Source organism: Schistocerca cancellata, chromosome 1 (assembly GCF_023864275.1).
Source record: "Schistocerca cancellata isolate TAMUIC-IGC-003103 chromosome 1, iqSchCanc2.1, whole genome shotgun sequence".
In the NCBI taxonomy this organism is placed as follows: Eukaryota; Metazoa; Arthropoda; class Insecta; order Orthoptera; family Acrididae; genus Schistocerca; species Schistocerca cancellata.
Genome location: NC_064626.1, coordinates 475,191,591 through 475,210,037, shown reverse-complemented (window position 1 = coordinate 475,210,037; position 18,447 = coordinate 475,191,591). Strand labels below are relative to the sequence as shown.

Below are 18,447 nucleotides of genomic sequence, written 5' to 3'. Positions count from 1 at the left end.
GGGAACAATTTACTTTACTTCATTTTTAACTTTTGTTTCGTTCTGTATTTACTTCTTTTACAACAGCTGCAGTGCCAGAAATCTCAACCGTTCTACTTGAACTCGAAGTCGAACCAACAACATTTTTTGAGAAAAATTTATATACTCTGCCAAACAACGTTGGCTTCTCGTTCTCGCCTTTCCTTCGATAACTTCCGAAATGCCGGCCCACTTAATTTTGCACGTTTGCTTTTTACACTGTTGTTAGTGTTAAGGCACTTACAAAATTGTCTACCAATAGTCAAAACAAAAGAAAAAAATTGTAAAAGGAAAGAAAAACTGTATCCAGTTCCAATCGTACTACATCACTACACCACTCATGAGCACAAAGCTTTTTACTTTAAATACGGCACACGAGAACAAAGATTTTTCCTTTCAACACGGAGCGATGGACTGACCAACTCGGATTACTCGACGTAACTGTGCTATGAAAGAACGACAATTCAGAATAGTTTAATTTCATTGTCGCCTGTTTCTTTGTTGACAGTGAACAGTAGGACCACATCCGCCGGCTGGAATTCGTCCTTTTTTTGCGTCGCCGGAATTTTAGCTGAGATACAAATATGTTCTAAGTATTGACACTGTCTTTCGAATTTAAAAAGCAAATAATTTTTGCAATTTCTTGTAGTGACGTGTGCTGGATCGACTCTTATCCCACTTATTCTTATAACATTTAAGCGATTTCTGTGGGCAGAGAAGACAGACTACAAAATTTAAGTGTCTACACGCAAATGCACCTTTTATTCCAACAGAAAATAAAAATAACATTTGCTCGAAGAAAAAAAAGCTTAGTTAAGAAATTTAAAATAAAATTTGCAATGCCACGTACTATTTCATTGCACAGAGTGGGAACTTGTTTATGGTGCAGACTGCAGCACAACAAATGAGACAAACTAAAGTTGAATTTTTCTTCTTTTTTCGACAAAAAAGTGACTAAGTATATAAATAAATAAAATTTTTAAACTGCTATGAAGTGTATTTCACACATTATTAGATACTCTGCTAATGTTCTTTTCGTATAAACATGTGTTCAACATGTTTTGTTAAACGGGTGTCATTAAATCAAAGCTCAGATATTGAAGACCACAGAGCTTCCACATTAATTACAGTAATGGAGGGCTGACTTGATACTTCCCAGTAATTTCTACAAGAAATTTAAGTAGAGTCGGGTTTTACATACTGAGCCCCACACATGTTACAGTATTTAAGGAACTCCAGAATGAGATTTCCACTCTGCAGCGGAGTGTGCGCTGATATGAAACTTCCTGGCAGATTAAAACTGTGTGCCCGACCGAGAGTCGAACTCGGGACCTTTGCCTTTCGCGGGCAGGAAGTTTCATATCAGCGCACACTCCGCTGCAGAGTGGAAATCTCATTCTGGAAACATCCCCCAGGCTGTGGCTAAGCCATGTCTCCACTATATCCTTTCTTTCAGGAGTGCTAGTTCTGCAAGGTTCGCAGGAGAGCTTCTGTAAAGTTTGGAAGGTAGGAGACGAGATACTGGCAGAAGTAAAACTGTGAGTACCGGGCGTGAGTCGTGCTTCGGTAGCTCAGTTGGTAGAGCACTTGCCCGCGAAAGGCTAAGGTCCCGAGTTCGAGTCTCGGTCGGGCACACAGTTTTAATCTGCCAGGAAGTTTCATTTAAGGAACTGTTGATTAGTTTATCACAGCTATTCGGAGGTCCCCGTATTTTCACGAGGAAAACGTGGTAGGGTTAAATAGAAGTTGACAACATCCTCGGAATAATGTTTCAAATACTGTATTGTAGATTGCCGTCCTGACAGCTTACTTCAAAATATTTGGAACAATCGTGAAGATGATACCAGACAGAAACCCAATGATAAATTTCCATTCAGCCACCAAGTAAACTGTGTATATTTTCAAGCTTGTATTGTCGAATTTCGCTGTTAAGGCTTATTTAAACTAGCAAGTTGTTTAACAATATTAAAAATTTTTGTCGTTTGTAAGCGCAGTTATTGTAAAACGTAAAAAGTTAAAATGAGTGCAGAGCAAAAAGTTCCGCCCCCCTTAAGGTGCCGCCCCTAGGCCCGTGCCTAGTGGGCCTGTATGTAAATCCGCCACTGGCAATGTGCTGGGTTTTGTTACTTAAGAAGTCTTCGAGCCACTCACATATCTGGGATCCTAATTCGTGTGCTCGGGCTTCCGTCAACAGTCTGCAGTGGGACATCCTGGCAAACACTTTCTGGAAATCTAAGAGTATGGAAACTGCCTGTTACTCTTGATCCATGGTTCGCAGGATATCATTCGGAAAAAAAGGCCAAATTGAGTTTCGCACGAGCGATGCTTTCTAAATCCATGCTGGTTTGTGGACAGGACCTTTTCTGTCTCAAAGAAATTCATTACAATCGAGCTCAGAATGTATTAAAGAATTTTGCAGCAAACCGGTTGTTAAGGATGTTGGTCTGTAACTATGTGCGTCCGTTCTTTCACCTTTTTTACACGTGGGACCCACCTGTGCTTTTTTCCAATCGCCTGAGACTTCGCAGTAATCGCAGGCTAAGTAAGGAGCCACTGCTGCAGAGTACTCTCTGTAAAACCGAACTGGGATTGCATCTGGACCCGACGATTTATTCTTTTTCAATTCTTCCGGTTGCTTTTCTACGCCAGGTTGGCTATTTATATGTACTCCTTGCGCAAGACTATGCGACAGTCAAACGACGGTATGTTTTTACGTCCTCTTGCGTGAATGATTTCTTGAACGTGAAATTTAAAACTTCAGCTTTCTTTTGCTGTCTTCTGTTACCATCGCTGACAAGTCGACGAGTGACTGGATAGAAGCCTTCTCCCCGCTTATTGATTTTACGTGTCACCAGAATTTTCTCGGGCTCTCGGCAAGATATTTTGCTAAGGTATGACGGTGGATGCTGTTGTATGATCCTCGCATCGATCTTCATATGGACGCACGAATTTCTGCTATCCATTGCCTGTCGACGTTAGAGCGTTCTTTTTTAAATCGATAGTGTAACAACCTCAGCATTTTCCAAGTTTTGTTATTAAACCACGACGGGTCTTTTCCATTGTTTGCCCATTATTCGGTGCATAGTCCAGCGCACGATTTACATTTTATACTTTGCCCATGCGTCCTTTATACTGGAACTAAATGTGCCGATTCATTGTCTAAGCGGGATGCTAATTGCTTATCTGCTTTTTGTAGCATAATACTCTGCTACCCTTCGTAATGGATTTTTTCCGTAACCATCGTCGCTATGATGACATAATGATCACTAACCACTGTATCTCTATTGTCACTGTCGACAAGGTCAGGTCTCTTCGTAGCTACAAGGTTTAAAATATTTCCATTGCGTGTGGGTTGTCTAACTACTTGTTCCAGGCAGGTTTCAGAAAACGTGTTAAAAAGCACTTCGTAAGACTGCCTATCCGTAAGTCTTATAATGAATCCATTGTAGTCCCAGTCTACACTCGGTAGAGCAAAGTCGCCTCCGACTAATATTGAATGATCTCGGGATTTCCGGGTTACTGAGGGTAGACTTTCTTTAAATGCTTCTACAACTGTTATGGCTGAATCGGATGGCCGTTAAAAACATCCGATAACTTAAATTCATCTAGGCCTGTTACTCGTCTCCACATAACTTCAAAGTCAGCCTCAGTTTCGACCTCGATAGACAGACTATTTTTGTCGACAACATTGAATATTCCCTCACCTATGGCATCTAATCGGAGCTTTTGTTTCGGCTTTCTGGCAGCTCTCAGTTCCGAGAATAATTTGAGCGCGACATTTTCCTCGAGGGCAGCAAATTCAGGAGCTTTGCAACGAGTACTTGGACAATTTACGTCAAACTTTTGACAGTCAAGGTGTCTACTTTGAACGCGATCTGATTTTGCGCTCTGCACGTTGAATGGCGAGCGTTCATCACAGGACCTCAAACTCTCGCCAGTTACACTCCACAAGTGCTCTGCTGCCTGAGTAGCCTCTTCCTTTGTGTAGTGCACCCCTGAAGTTTTAAGGGGTGTTCTACCACTGTCCAACCCATAGCGCAGGACCACAAATCTGCATCCATGACTGTCACAGAATCGACGGAGCTTCTGGTTGAGACTGTCCACTCGATTGCAAAAAAGAGGGCCCGTATCGACTCTGGCTAAGTTATGCCAAATATCTTCTGTGTATCTGCTACTGCTTCCTTAATATACCAGTAGGATAACGAGGGGTTGTCATAACGTTTTAATTATCACCTCGAAAATATAAAGTTAAATAATTAATTTTTGTTAGTTTGCTGGTGCACGTCAGTAGTCTAGCGACTCACTGAAAATCCTAAGTCACAGTACCGCTAGAGGCCCAAATTGTTGCAGCGCACTGATAAAGTGAAGTAAATCTGCGTTTTAAAGAAAACAACGCAACAACTCACGATGAGTTGGGGAAGTTGTACGGCAACAGCACGCCACCATATGGCACAGTGGTTAGGCGGGGCAGACGCTTCCAGTGTGGACAGGAAGTCTGACTGACGAAAAAGGAAGTGGAGTACCATATCTCTGCAAGTAATATAGAACTGCAAGAGAACTGGAGGCCTTTATGCTCCAAGTCCATCACTATCGAGCCGACAAAGGAAAAAATGAAAATTTGTCATGGATCAGTTTCCAACACCTTGCGTGACGGAAGTCACCGCTCGCTGGACTCCATGACTGATCATATCCATTCAAAAAACCTTTCGGATTGAGGCAAGGCCATAGTTACTGGAATTCCAGTAACTGTGCTAGCAGCTATGTCAGGCCTGACCGAATGAGTTGAGCCTGAGTCAAAGCAGCAAAGGAAGCTCACCACCACCGAGAAAGCCGGCCGCTGTGCCCGAGCGGTTCTAGGCGCTTCAGTCCGAAACCGCGCTGCTGCTACGGTCGCAGGTTCGAATCCTACCTCGGGCATGGATGTTTGTGATGTCCTTAGGTTACTTAAGTTTAAGTAGTTCTAAGGCTAGGGGACTGATGACCTCAGCTGTTAAATCCCATAGTGCTTAGAGCTATTTGAACCATTTTTGAACCACCGAGAAAGACGAACACACATCCTTCATGGGGCAAGGTGCTGTTGAGTATTTTTTCGTGATTGCCACGGTCTGGGCTAAAACATTCGACGACAGAAAAAACGACACGCTATAAAGGAATTCTCCGAATGGGCGGAAATCGGTAGAAGTCATGTACGTTTGCAGACAAATACATGATTACAATTTTACAAAAACTGAATAATTTATTCAAGAGAAAGAGCTTCAGAAGTTGAGCTAGTCAATAACGCCTTGGTCCACCTCTTGCCCTCATGCAAGCAGTTATTCGGCTTGGCACTGATTAACAGAGTTGTTTATTGTTCTCCTGAAGGGTAGCGTGCCAGATTTTGTCCTAGTGTCCCATTAGATGGTCAAAATACCGAACTGTTTGGAAGGCCCTCCCCAAAATGCTGCAAAAATTCTCGATTGTGGAAAGATCTGGCTGGCCAAGGTGGGGTTTGGCGAGTACGAAGACAAGCATAAGAAACTCTCGTCATTACCTTGTTGAAATGTAAGCCCAGTATGACTTGCTACGAAGGGCAACAAAACGGGGCATAGAATATTGTCAACTTCTTCGGCCTGAAATCTCATTGCCTGGAGTAGAATTGTCTCCAGTTATAAGCCCCGCTTCAAACAGAGCTCCGATGGCCAGCGAAGACGTGTATGGAGATGCCCTGGACAGCGGTGGAGTTCCAACCTCCGTACGCCCGGCAGCCACGAGTGATGGTTTGGGGTGTCATTTAATTTCATTTCATAGCACCAGTTTTTTGGTTGTCATCTGCGGCACGCTTAGAACACAGCGGTAAGTCACCGATGTTCTAGGACTCGTTCTCTTGTCATTCATGTCAAGCCATCCTGGTGTTACATTTGAGCAAGATAATGCCCGACCGCACAAGGCTTCAGTTTCTATTGCTTGTCTTCGTGCTTGCCAAACCCTACCTTGGCCAGCAAGGTCGCCGGATCTCTCCCCATCTGAGAACGTTTGGAGCATGATGGGCAGAGTCCTCCAACCAGCTCGGCAGAGCCCTCCAACCAGCTCGGGATTTTGACGATCTAACGCGTCAGATGGACAGAATTTGGCACGATGTCACTCAGGAGGACATCCAGCAGCTCCATCAATCAATGCCAAGCCGAATAACTGCTCGCGTAAGGGCCAGAGGTGGGCCAACGCGTTATTGACTTGCTCAATTGGTGAAATAATCCGGTTTCTCTGAAACTGTAATAATTTTTTTGCCTGTACATGTACGTCAAATCTACAGATTTCCATTCCATTTGGATAATTTTTTTGTGGTGCGTCGTTTTTTCGTCTTTGAATGTAGATCATACTCATAAGGATGAAACTGTTACAGAAGCATAATACCGAAATCCCCTGACGTGGTTCTGGGAGACTGCGAATCCGAAGCGAAGCGGGAACCTGCCCAATGAGCTATTTTGGCCCTACTGCAACACCCCATTGTACACAGTACACAGTCACGTACGCTGCTTCTTTGATTTGTCGATTTTTGCATTCTACGTATTCTCTTGACATGGACCCAGTGAGTTCTTCCTCTTCCCCAGATGAAGAAACCACTGCGTTACAGGCATTTCCAGAATGATTTTCAGGTGGATCGTTTCCCGCACGGCGAAAATCCCTCCAAGTTCAAATGGTTCAAATGGCTCTGAGCACTATGGGACTCAACATCTTAGGTCATAAGTCCCCTAGAACTTAGAACTACTTAAACCTAACTAACCTAAGGACATCACACACGCCCATGCCCGAGGCAGGATTCGAACCTGCGACCGTAGCAGCCTCGCGGTTCCGGACTGCAGCGCCAGAACCGCACGGCCACCGCGGCCGGCTAATCCCTCCAAGTCTTCCATGGGGAAAAATGTGTCACATTGACTGGTGAATACGTAGGGATCTTACACTGTCGCCAACCTTTCATGATCGCACCTTGATTGTATCGAGATGTTAATTAAAACGTTATGACTGTCCCTCAAAGAACAACAGTTGTCTTTGACGTTAACATTGTGTTCTCTCCATGTTTCCAACCTAACTGCTCGATTATTAAATTTAGATAACGAGAAGATAACTGGTAGGTGTGTTTTTACTCATCTGAGATAGAATGATACGAGTCTCCGCAGGCTTAAGCTTGAAGCTTTTTACTATGGATCTGCTGTAAGTGACAGTTATCATATGGCTATATCTTTTGTGGCTGAGTGCGTGCACCTAATTACTCTGCTCGAACCTTAAAACAAATTTTACAATTTTGCACAGTGTTCTACAGCCCTTCGATGGCCATTTATAAAGTTTTAAAAATATTTCATTTATTGGCACAATTACAGTGATTAATGGATATGTCTGTATCCCCCGTAGGTCGTCTGTATATTGCTATGACTACGACTTTTCCCTGTATTTTATACAACTGTATAGCTGCTGCTTCAAAATGATTTTCCACGCTCAGTGATGCAGCTTCACACCTTCTTTTGTATCTGATACTTGATTTAGTAAAGATACATACATCTCCGCTTTTAGCATTTTCTCTACAATACTGACTTGCCAAGTTATATGGATGAATATTAATGATATTGTACTATTCATTGCTACCTCAAATTCTAGTGATTTATTTCTAACGCACTGAATATTTAGGCTTAAAATCTGCAGGTGACTAGGGTGCGAACTGGTTATAGCTTTATTTAGGTTTTTTGCTGTCATATGCGTTCCCATGTCCTGGTGAGGTACCAAAAGTCCTTGTGAAGGACTGGTTTCCTGCACCTCTGGGGACGAATCTGTACATTGGGCTGGGGTGAGTTGCTTGTTGCTGCTATTGGTGCTGTTGCTAATGTGCTTAATACTGCCATTTCTGTTGTTGTCGGTGATGTTTCTGACACTTCCAGTGTTGGTTCTTCCACTGCTGCTGTGCTTTCTTGTGAACTTGGAATCTTTGCGTTTTTCTTGTTTTCATCTAAAATAACATTTGGATGATGAGGAACTGTAGTTATTGTCGTTCAGATCGCTGTCCACTGTTCATTCTGTTAACACTTTGTTTTTTTTTTTTTGTACGTGCTTTGCTGGTGCTGATGATGGTTCTAATGCTTTTACCTCTTTTTGAAGTGCTTTCGTTATGGAGTCTGGCGTTGCGATTACCATTTTGCATTTGAATTTTTTTTTTATTTCCTTGGTTATCAGCACTCGCTGTTTGATTTTTGTAGACGTCGTTTGCGCCTCCCAGAAGTACAACAAAGTCCTTATCGTGCAGATTTTTTACCTTTGCGGATGCAGTAATTTTTTTAATTTCGCCAAGTGGGACTCCCGATTTCACTATACTACACGAGTGTGTTTTAGTTGTTAGTCCACGACCATGCCAGTCTGAAAGCACAAACAGTTTGCTGTTTTTGAAGTTCACTATGTGGGAATCGTTTTGTACTGTTTTACTAAACAATTCGGCACAATTTTTGATCGGCACATTTACATTGCCCTCATTCACGCTTGTTTTCGTCAATAAATTTTCTTTTCGTACCTTATTCACAGTGCTGTTCTGCTTTTCCCATCGTTCATGCGAACTCTATGTTGCATTTTCACTATGGGCGGTTGAAAGTACGTGAAATGCGTTTTCGTGCACAAAGCTTGCCTTACTTTCACAGGTTTCCCGATTTTGCACTTAGGTCTTGCTGTTACTGCCCTTCACATTTGACAACTTTTCCGTAACTGACGAATTATGTCGCGCAAGTTTTAGCATGTTCAGCTCACTATTTTCTTGTTGTATTTTCGAAATATCCGTTTTCAAACTACCGATTATGAACTATAAGCTCGTATGTAGGTGAAGCAACTGTATTTTTTGAGAAGATTTTACTATGCTCAACTGGAGCATGCGAAAGCATAAATGAGATACAATACTTCAATGGAAGTTAATTGTTAACACGAGGTACATAATTCGTGTACGAGACCACACAAACTAGTCCCAATCACATAAGTTTGTTCAAGGAAATATGACGATTGACTGAATGAATAGTTCACTTGAACTATAAGGCATTGTCTCATCTTGCCCATTGCAGTTACTGACCTGTTTCACTAAGTCACGCTTCTGCAAATTTAATGTCGATGACGGATGAGGCCTCCAGTCAAATCGAGCAAATTCAGCTGCAGTCAGACTCGAATTGGGGCAGATAGTTGATGACGGCCTTCAGTGGAATTTGAAGATGAAATTAAGAAGAGAAAAGAGTGACGCCGATGTTCCACAAAAAGTAGTTAGTCTGATAAAAGAAATGCAACGTACTTCTAACACTGCTACGAGCGTTTAATACTGATTACGTAACTGTTAATGATAAAGTTGCTGCGCAGACGTCCGTTAGAATGTGCAGCCCACGCTTCACATCCGCCGTCTTGGGAATTTGCACGAATGCAGCTGCTTGTGTTGTCGCGGGTCGTAACACAGGCGCTCAGCTGTCGTGGACTGTGGTTCAAGGCACTGACGATAAGGTGCGCCGTTCAGATAAAATGTTACGTTTCCCGAAGATTATTAGGAGACCGTTCCATTCTCGTTCCTTTCTCTGACACTATTATCAACTTCAGGAATTCCTTTTATATGTTGCTAGCAGCCGTCCGTCAGTTTGTAAACAGAACGATATAGTGCAAGTTTGAGCTGGTATGGTATCTTGACGGTTCTTACATCGTACAGTACCTCCTATAGTAAAAGGATGTACAGTCGCGATCAAACGGTCCAGTGTTGCTATTCGCGTGATGGCAAGTGACTGAAATGTGAGAACATATACAAGATGAATCTCAAGAAACACAAGCACCATATTTGTGTTCGCTAATGTTGCGAGGCCAGATCAGTCAGTCAACCAAACTGTTGTTCTTGCAGCTGTTGAAAAGGCTGCTGCCTCTGTTCAGGAACCACAGATATGCCTCCTTTGTGGCTGTACCTAAGATAACATTCTACATATTATTGTAGAGCATGGAGGTATACCTCCATGTTGTCGAGGCACGCAAGCACCCTACCTCGTCAAGGCCCAAGGTTCATGTGTCGTACATGATTATAGCGTAGTTTCAAGGAAATCAATCAAATCGAAATAACTACGATAACAGTTAACACAAGATTAATATCCTGAATATGTTGGCAGTTGAGAGAATCCCAAGAACAAAACATAATGTCTAGGTTCCACATCGAATCAGCCACATAAGAGCTGCATGTAACACAACTTATCCACTGAGGGTATGAGAGGAATGGTACCGAACTTTTCACATATTTCAGCCAGGTATGGATACGTCATATACGTCAAAGATTACCAAATAAAATTTATTTCTTTGCTCGGCATCTCACAACATTAATATACCTACACACAGTGATGCGCCAAAATATTATGACCAATGCACATGAAGCGATAACGGAAGTTAATAAGCTGAGTAGAGGCAAATGAGAAATCATACAAGCAACGATACGGACTGCAAACGGGCAAATCAAGTGACATACACTATCAATTGCATCTGGACACCTATTGGTGTCCAACCTATTAATAACGGTACAGTCAATTTCTTAAGCTAGTTAAGGGGTAAATAACTGAATTTATTTCTTTTACACACGATTACAGAACACATTTTTAATTATTACAAATTTTAATTGTACATTGCCCATTTTTAAAATCCATATGTCATAAACCATATATGGATTCTACAGATGGCCAGTATTAGATGGAAGCTGTCATGATTAACAACATTTTATTTTGTTGAATATAAAAGATATAAAAACATGTTCATAATATATGTCAGTGACTTTTCACTGCAGATAGAATGATTATTTTTTTCCAAAAGTATTAAATTCTGGAGAATTTTGCCATTTTATCTTGATAGTTATGCCGATGCTTCTCGTAGAGAGAGCAGAAATGTTAGGAAGAAATATGGGGTACGTACAGCCTTTGCCTTTATAATGACTCAAAATCAGTTGGAGACTTTTTCAATGAAGTGAGATGTCGGAATGTCTGTGGAGGAATGGCAGCCCATTCATCCTCAAGGTTCAAACGCTAGAGAAGGTAGTGATGTTGGATGCTGGGGTCTGGAGTGACGTCAAAAGTTTTGCCTGACAAATACCGCTTTATTACACAGTGCATTGTCATGCTGATACGAACGATCATTATTTCCAAATTGTTCCTCTACTGTACACAGTACTCAATGCTGTAAAATGTTTTCATGTCCTCCCACATTTGGCATTTTCTTAAGCACAATAAGGAGACCACACCACAACCATGGAAAACACCCTATACCGTAGTAGCACCATCTCCTCTGTATTTATGTACTTCACTGTTGGTACTTCACACGATGGCAGGTAGCATTCTCTAGACATTCTCCAAATCCAGAACCTTCCATCAGATTGCCACAGAGTATAGTGTGATTAATTACTCCAAATTACTTGTTTCCAGTCATCCACTCTCAAATGACATTGTTGTTTGCACTGCATTAAATGTCACTTGGCATTGACTACTGAAATGTGTGGATATGAGGAGTTGCCCGATGATTGTACCCCATTCTTTTTAATTCACTACACATAGTCATTGTGCTAGCTGTACTACTGTTAGCTCTTTCGAACTCACAAATGATTCCTTTGGCTGACTTAATGAGATTTTTTTTTTACAAGCACTCATCACAATGCTTGACGATTCTTATCCACAAGTGCATGAGGTCTGTCTTGTCTTTGTTTAGATGTGGTTGTTCCTTTGCATTACCCCTTCACCACTGCATTACCAACAGTCAACATGGGCAGCTTTAGGAGGATTGAAATGTTCCCAATGGATTTCTTAATCAGGTGACATCCAATGACTGGTCCACATTCAAAGTCACTGAGCTCTCCTGACCACCCCAATCTGCTGTTACGGCTTCTCTACTGACAATACTGTCCATGTCTCATGACATGTAGCGGTCAATTCTGGATACTGAGCTGTCCGGATACCTTTGGTCAGATAGTGAAAGCGACTTCAATAGGAGGCAGATTGTTACAGACCAGTGCCTGGGTACAAGTATCTCAGAAACAGTGAAACTGGTCTGCTGTTTGTGTCCTACTACCGTGGACATATGTGGAAAGTGGTTGCCACACAGTGAAACTATGAATAGACAACAAGTTGCAGATGTCTATGCCTCATCACAGAATGATGGGTGGTGGTCAGTGGCCGACTTGATGACAGAGTATAAAGTTGGTGCAGTCACGAGTGTCCTGGAGCACACCATTTAGCACACATTGTTGAACCCATAACTCTGCAGCATATGACCCCCTAGATGTTCCCATGTTGACGCGAAGACATCGTCAGTTTCTATCTGAATGGATCATGTTTCTTGTTACAACATATTGATAGTCATATCAGGATACTATATCATCCATTCAAATGGCTGGCTTGAAAGCAGGCCAGTGGGGGCAGCATTATACTATGGAGGCATTAATTTGCAATTCCTTGTGACCCTGGTAGTAATCGAATGCACTGTGACAGCTGTAGTCTGTGTGGACATTATTGCAGCCTTACTGCACCCTTTCATGTTTGGTGTCCTCCCTGATAGCGAAGTCATCTTCCAGCAGGATAGCTCTCCATGTAACTTGGCCAGAATCATGCTACTTTGTGTTGCAGACAATGATTCTGAACTCACATTGATGTCTTGGCTACAAAATTTGACAGGTCTGAACCCTATTGAAGATATCTAGTGGGCCCAGTTTGAGGACATTTTTCCATACAAGTGACTTACTATCTGACAGTCCCTCCCCCCCATTTCCCATTTTCCCTATATCCTCTCGCCCATGTTAGTTTACACTATTGACCGTGAAACAAACTGGGTAAAAACCTCTGACTGGGGCATGGGTGGGCAACAGGCAGTCTGCGGCCGGATCTGGCTAGCAATTAGTTTGAATCCGGACTGCTGAAGAAATTCATGGGAGAGAGTGAGACACTCACTTTGTACTCCACCCGCAATGCATTTTTGCATATTCACCATTTGGCACATTAAAGGAACAAACCCTGCCTATGTGACCAGCCATCAAAAGCATTTTTGGTCAAATATTTTTTTTTTTTTAAAAGAGCTTGCTAGCAGTGTTTGTGGGTGTGAACACACTAAATTTCAAAAGCTCCAATGACCTACCTCTGGTCAAAAATCACTAAATCACCCCTAACTACTAGTAGACTGGAATTGCCCATCTCATTGCTATATTTTGTTTTTCTGTCCTTTATCATATTAATATTACTAAATAATTACTAAATAATCTTTGAGCATTAAGGATGTATTAGAAGATTGCAATTTTGAAACTGAAGGTAGTATGCACTGAATTAGCTGAAACCAGGTGCTTTTATAAGCATTTTTTTCCATTATGCGTGGCATCCCATGTTGTGTCTACATTTACTTACATGTCATGAACAGTGTTTCTTTAGTATCAGTGCTACAGAAACTTTTAAGAGAGCTATTGTAAAATGTTGTATGCACAGAAACAATATTCAAATGTCATATGAACATAAACAATGTTCACACCCCAAAATAAATGTAAACATCTGAAGACTGGGTGGATATTAATATATTCTTGAAAACATGAGTTTCGAGGCATAATTTGTTGTTTGATGTGTTGGGAAGGAGGTGTCATTCATATTTGTGAGTTACCACATAAACATTAACTTTAAGGGCTACGAGTGCTGCTGTCATGTCACATGATGAGCCAGGCTATGAGCGCTGCTGTCATGTCACATGATGAGCTGGCCGTTTAAACTAAGTTGACACTCGACATGGTGGCTAATGGGAGTGGCTGTATATGGGTAATGCCTTTACAGTTTCCCAACAGTCACTGTGCCAAGTGTCATCTTAGTTTGCAAGGGTGGTATGTGGCTCAGGCCAGCAGGTCACCGTACATTGCCCAAGCCTGCACTAGGGCATCACTGGCAGCCCTCTCTGCTTAGTGCCTAAGCGGTGGCTAGTGTTGCTTGGCTCTTAAACCAGCCCTGTATTTGGGACAATATCAGATGCCAGTTCCACACTCACATATCACCAGCCTGAAACTTACGGAAACTGTGTGACCTATGTATAGATATCTGTTTCACATACCTCAGAAAACCTTCCAAGGGCTTATCAAATTCATGCTACCCAGAATTGGCGTAGCATTGGCACTAAGTGTTTTCTTGTCTTGTTCTCCAATGATTATGCCAACAAAACTGTTCATGAATACACCATGAAATGTAGCAAGGGGATTCTCAAATATAAGATCACGGAGGCAGATACTTTTTAACCTTCATTTACATTTTACCCCCTTGAACTGATACGGTATTTTACAATAGCCTCATTTGCATGTATTTGGTGTAGCAGTATTGTCACAGGCAAACCTTTGTGTTAAGGGTTAAAATGTGGTACTGTCAGTCAGTAAATCAGTCAATTTGTGGCAATTCACTGCTGTGTTATGACAGTAGTTTAATGCGTTTACTGTAAATTTACGTGGAAATGTTTATTAAATTAACTTATCTATCAACCAGGTTGTGCTGAACCCGTGATTGTGAAATAATGAGGGTATCATGTGAAGAATGATTGTTGAATCGATGGAAGAATGAACTAACTGTGAAAAGGTGTGTGTACTGGTGCACCTCAAACTTTTTATTCGCAGTCCTTTTGTTTAAGCACATTAATAAAAACCCTTTAAAACACTGTTGTAAATGTAAATGATTACAGACAGCATACAAAATAACTGATAACCTAGTTACTAAGTTTATTTTTCTGCATGAACAATAACCTAAAAAGCCTCTTTACTGAAACTCTAATGGAGTAAATTCTTAACAAGCCCTTTTGTTATGGCCATCACATAACACATGATTGAAAGGCTGTGGAAACTCCATGTGACCTTGTTGAATCCCAGCAATGGTGAGCATAGTCTTGAAATCTTACAAGATATCTGCTCCATAAAAAATGAAATGTTTTGGTAATGTTCCATTGTAATACAACTTATAATGATATTGATACTCCAAGCTACTTCTCTTTTCTTTCTCAGAGCAACAATATCAGAACAGTTTTGGCTGAATAGTGCAGTTACTCTCTGTCCTCATTGTTACTTGACTAGAGGACATTTGTTGGTCTCCGTAAAATATCCAGCTCCATATTCATCAATAACATATGCAGATAACTCTGAAGAGTAGACAAGAATACATTCTTATTTCATTTTTAAATGTTCTTTCTATTTTCTTTGAAGTGTGATACAGAGTGGAGAACAGTTTAGAAGCAAAAAATTTACAAATTATCTCTTATTCCATGACTGTCAGGACCGAAGCCTGCTAGTCATGTTTCATGCGACCAGTGCTTTTTCAACCCATGACAACTGCCACATAAAACACCACTTTGTTCGAGATGAGTCTGTATGTTCAGATTACGCATGTTTGTAGCTACTGTGTTATTGTTGGTACTAGCTCCAGATGGGTCCTCTAATACATGGGTGTGATTTGTGCTCTCCTGTAATCACTAAGGAAAGTTTTCTGCTTAATACATATTTAAGAAGGCTTGTGAGTGATATGCTCTAGATGAGGCAAGCTGATGTTTTTCATACATACTTCTGACTGCTAATTTTTACATTAAATGATTCCACATCACTGAAAGTTCTGCTTCTGATTGGACGGTGCATAATATAATGTATGATTAAATAAATAAGTGGAGACATAGGGACTAGCTTTAACTCACATACATGGCCTTTCTAGCTTATAGAAACAGATTATTTCTGCAGGAGAGAAAAAAGGAAGTAGTTGAGGTAGATTGTAGAGGGGACAGGTCATCTAGTTCATAGGTGCAAATAGACTATCTTAGTGCAGTGGGTTCTGAATGAACTAACAGTCTCAAACCTCTTCCAACTATTTCTTCTGTCCTCCCTTACAGAAGAAACCTGCTGCTCTGAAAATTAAGAGTGGTTTTACTTTTTTTATTTTTCATGTTTCTGCTGGAAGTTTTGTGCATTCCAAAGCTTAGTACTGTCCAGGTACTCTCTGCCTCTCTCTCTTTGCAAATGGAACAAGTTTTTGTATGAGATTTTCTCTTTTTATACAATTACCTCATATGGATGAATATTTTGTATTTTAATGAAGCACAATGAGTGTACAGGCAGCTTTATTTATATTCTTTACTGTCACTTGCTGTTTTGTTGACTATTTTACTATAAAAATAAAATCAGATTATACCACATAAAAATCCATTTTGCAGGTAGCATAGAGAAACCAACTCGTAGCAACTTGAAGAAGGTTGCCGCTCAGCTGCATCGATCACTGGCACAAAAAGGAATTGCTTTCCTTGTCAATCATGGTATTCCAAACAATAGGGTGAGTTAAACTACATTAACAGCAACTTGTTATCACATTTTAAACTCAAGCATAGAAGTGCTGTATGATTGATACTTTGTAGTTACATTCAATATTTTTTTGTATCTGAAAATGCTATTTTGGGTGACCAGTTGTGTGATTCAGTTTACAGAGGAAATTCAGTTATTTTAGAAAATTTATGAGGTGTTCCACATCTGAAAACTTTTTGACGAAAAAAAGATTAATTTGTGGGAGATGTAAAATGGAGATTTAACGAGTTCTGAATTGTAGAACACTCATGACAAAATGGCATGTTAACAAGAGTGTACAGTGTTTCCATGTACACTTGGTACTAGTCATAACTTCCCCAGATGGGACCTCCAGGCCGGCAATGCCATATGATCATTTCATTTCATTTTTTCAGTATCTATTACATGTTCTTCCTTTCTTCAAAATTTTAAAAGTGATTGTGATATACTATGTTTATCTGTGGTACATGGCAGAACCCGAATCCAGTTTGTGAAAGTAATTTTATTCTAGGGGCCGGGGGGCAGCTGAATCTCCCCTGCTGGGCTCACCCATGGGAATTTAGGAGGAAGGGACACACACACACACACACACACACACACACACACACACACACACACACACACACCTGTCAAAGCAGCCATGTCAGATACCATCTCAACTGCAATTACTGCACAGCATTTTTTGTGGGCATGATCACCAACCAGCTGTCCACCAGAATGAATGGCCACCACAAAACTGTGGCCAAGAACAATGTTGAGCATCGAGTTGCACAACACACTAAATGCTTGAGTTCAGTGGCTCCTTCACAACCCACACCATCTGGTACATTTGAAATTTGTCACAAACATATAGTCTTCCTGCCATCACCATCATTTCTAAACTATGTAGATGGGAACTGTGCAACATGTCCTCATTCCCATAATACTCCTGGCTTCAGTCTCTGCTCAACCACAGTCCAATAACTTCCATCTAACAGTTTCTCCTTTCTCTGTCCTGTACACCTCTCCAGTCCAGGCCTCCACATCATCTTCATTGTGCACTGTATCTCACCAGCTTCAATACTTGTGTGTCACATTCCTAGCCCATGTACTCACTACCCCCTCCCTCCTGCATTCCTAGCACCACACATCTGCTGCTTCCCTCTGAGCTGGTAGCTACCCATCCCCAACTTATTCTCCTGCTTCCTCTCTTTTTGTCCCTCTATGTTCCCTACCTCCCAACCAACACAACCTCCACCTCACTTCACTTGCTGAACTGCAATCTGGTGGTGGTGGTGGTGGTGGTGTGTATGTGTGTGTGACTGTGTGTGAGTGTGTGTGTGTGTGTGTGTGTGTGTGTGTGTGTGTGTGTGTGTGTGTATTTGTACTGTAGCTTGTCAAACAGTTTCTTCTGAAAGCTAGAAAATTTTTCATTACCTTTGTCTCTGCTTGTCGACGAGTCAGCACTTCTGCTATTTAGTGAGTGGTCACCTTTTACACTCTGTTTGAAGTTTCCTTACTGTAGAATTACTTAATCTTTCTTTCAAGGTATAGAGAGAGGGGGGAAGGGGGAGGGGGGGGGGGAGAGGGAGAGAGAGCACAGTTTCAAAGGAAATGCATATACATGTTATTTTTCTAGAATTTTTCGCTCTCATTTAATAAAAGTAAAACAAAACCTAGTTAAATAAATAAGTAAACCCTGGCACTGAAGTAAATACCACTCTGTTTTACTAAATGTTGTCCTACTAGAGACAGATGTCTTCTGACCTGTGAACTCTCATGCCTAGCCACTTGCAATGGAATATATAGTTTAACAGTGAATGTGAACTCTATTAGGTACATTTAAAATTTGTCACAAACATATAGCATTGTCAGTGATGCTTACATGCCAGGATAAAAAGAATCCTATGAATGTGTACCATGGATCAAATCCTAAGGCTTTGTAGGTATCTGTTTGACATTTACTCTCTGCAGCATCAGATCATGATCAGCTTATAACTGCTCTTGAAATAACGTTTAGGAGGATGTTCATAAATTTTACAAATAAAAAAGGATGAAATTTAAGCTTTACACAGGAACATACATAGTACACTCCAACCCTGAAATGAGTTGTCAATAGTGTGTCATGC

At 41.2% G+C, this 18,447-nt stretch overlaps 1 protein-coding gene across 2 annotated transcripts in view; it reads left to right on the top strand.

Annotated features, from left to right (window-relative positions):
* LOC126177185 (uncharacterized) overlaps window positions 1-18,447 on the top strand; it is a 232,332-nt gene that overhangs the window by 128,785 nt on the left and 85,100 nt on the right. For both annotated transcript variants that reach the window (XR_007535796.1, XM_049924436.1), the window contains exon 2: window positions 16,216-16,331. Coding sequence is in view for 1 of the 2 variants with exons in the window: in XM_049924436.1 (XP_049780393.1) it covers window positions 16,216-16,331 (116 nt within the window). In the remaining variant the exon portion in view is untranslated. The remainder of the gene's footprint in view (window positions 1-16,215; window positions 16,332-18,447) is intronic.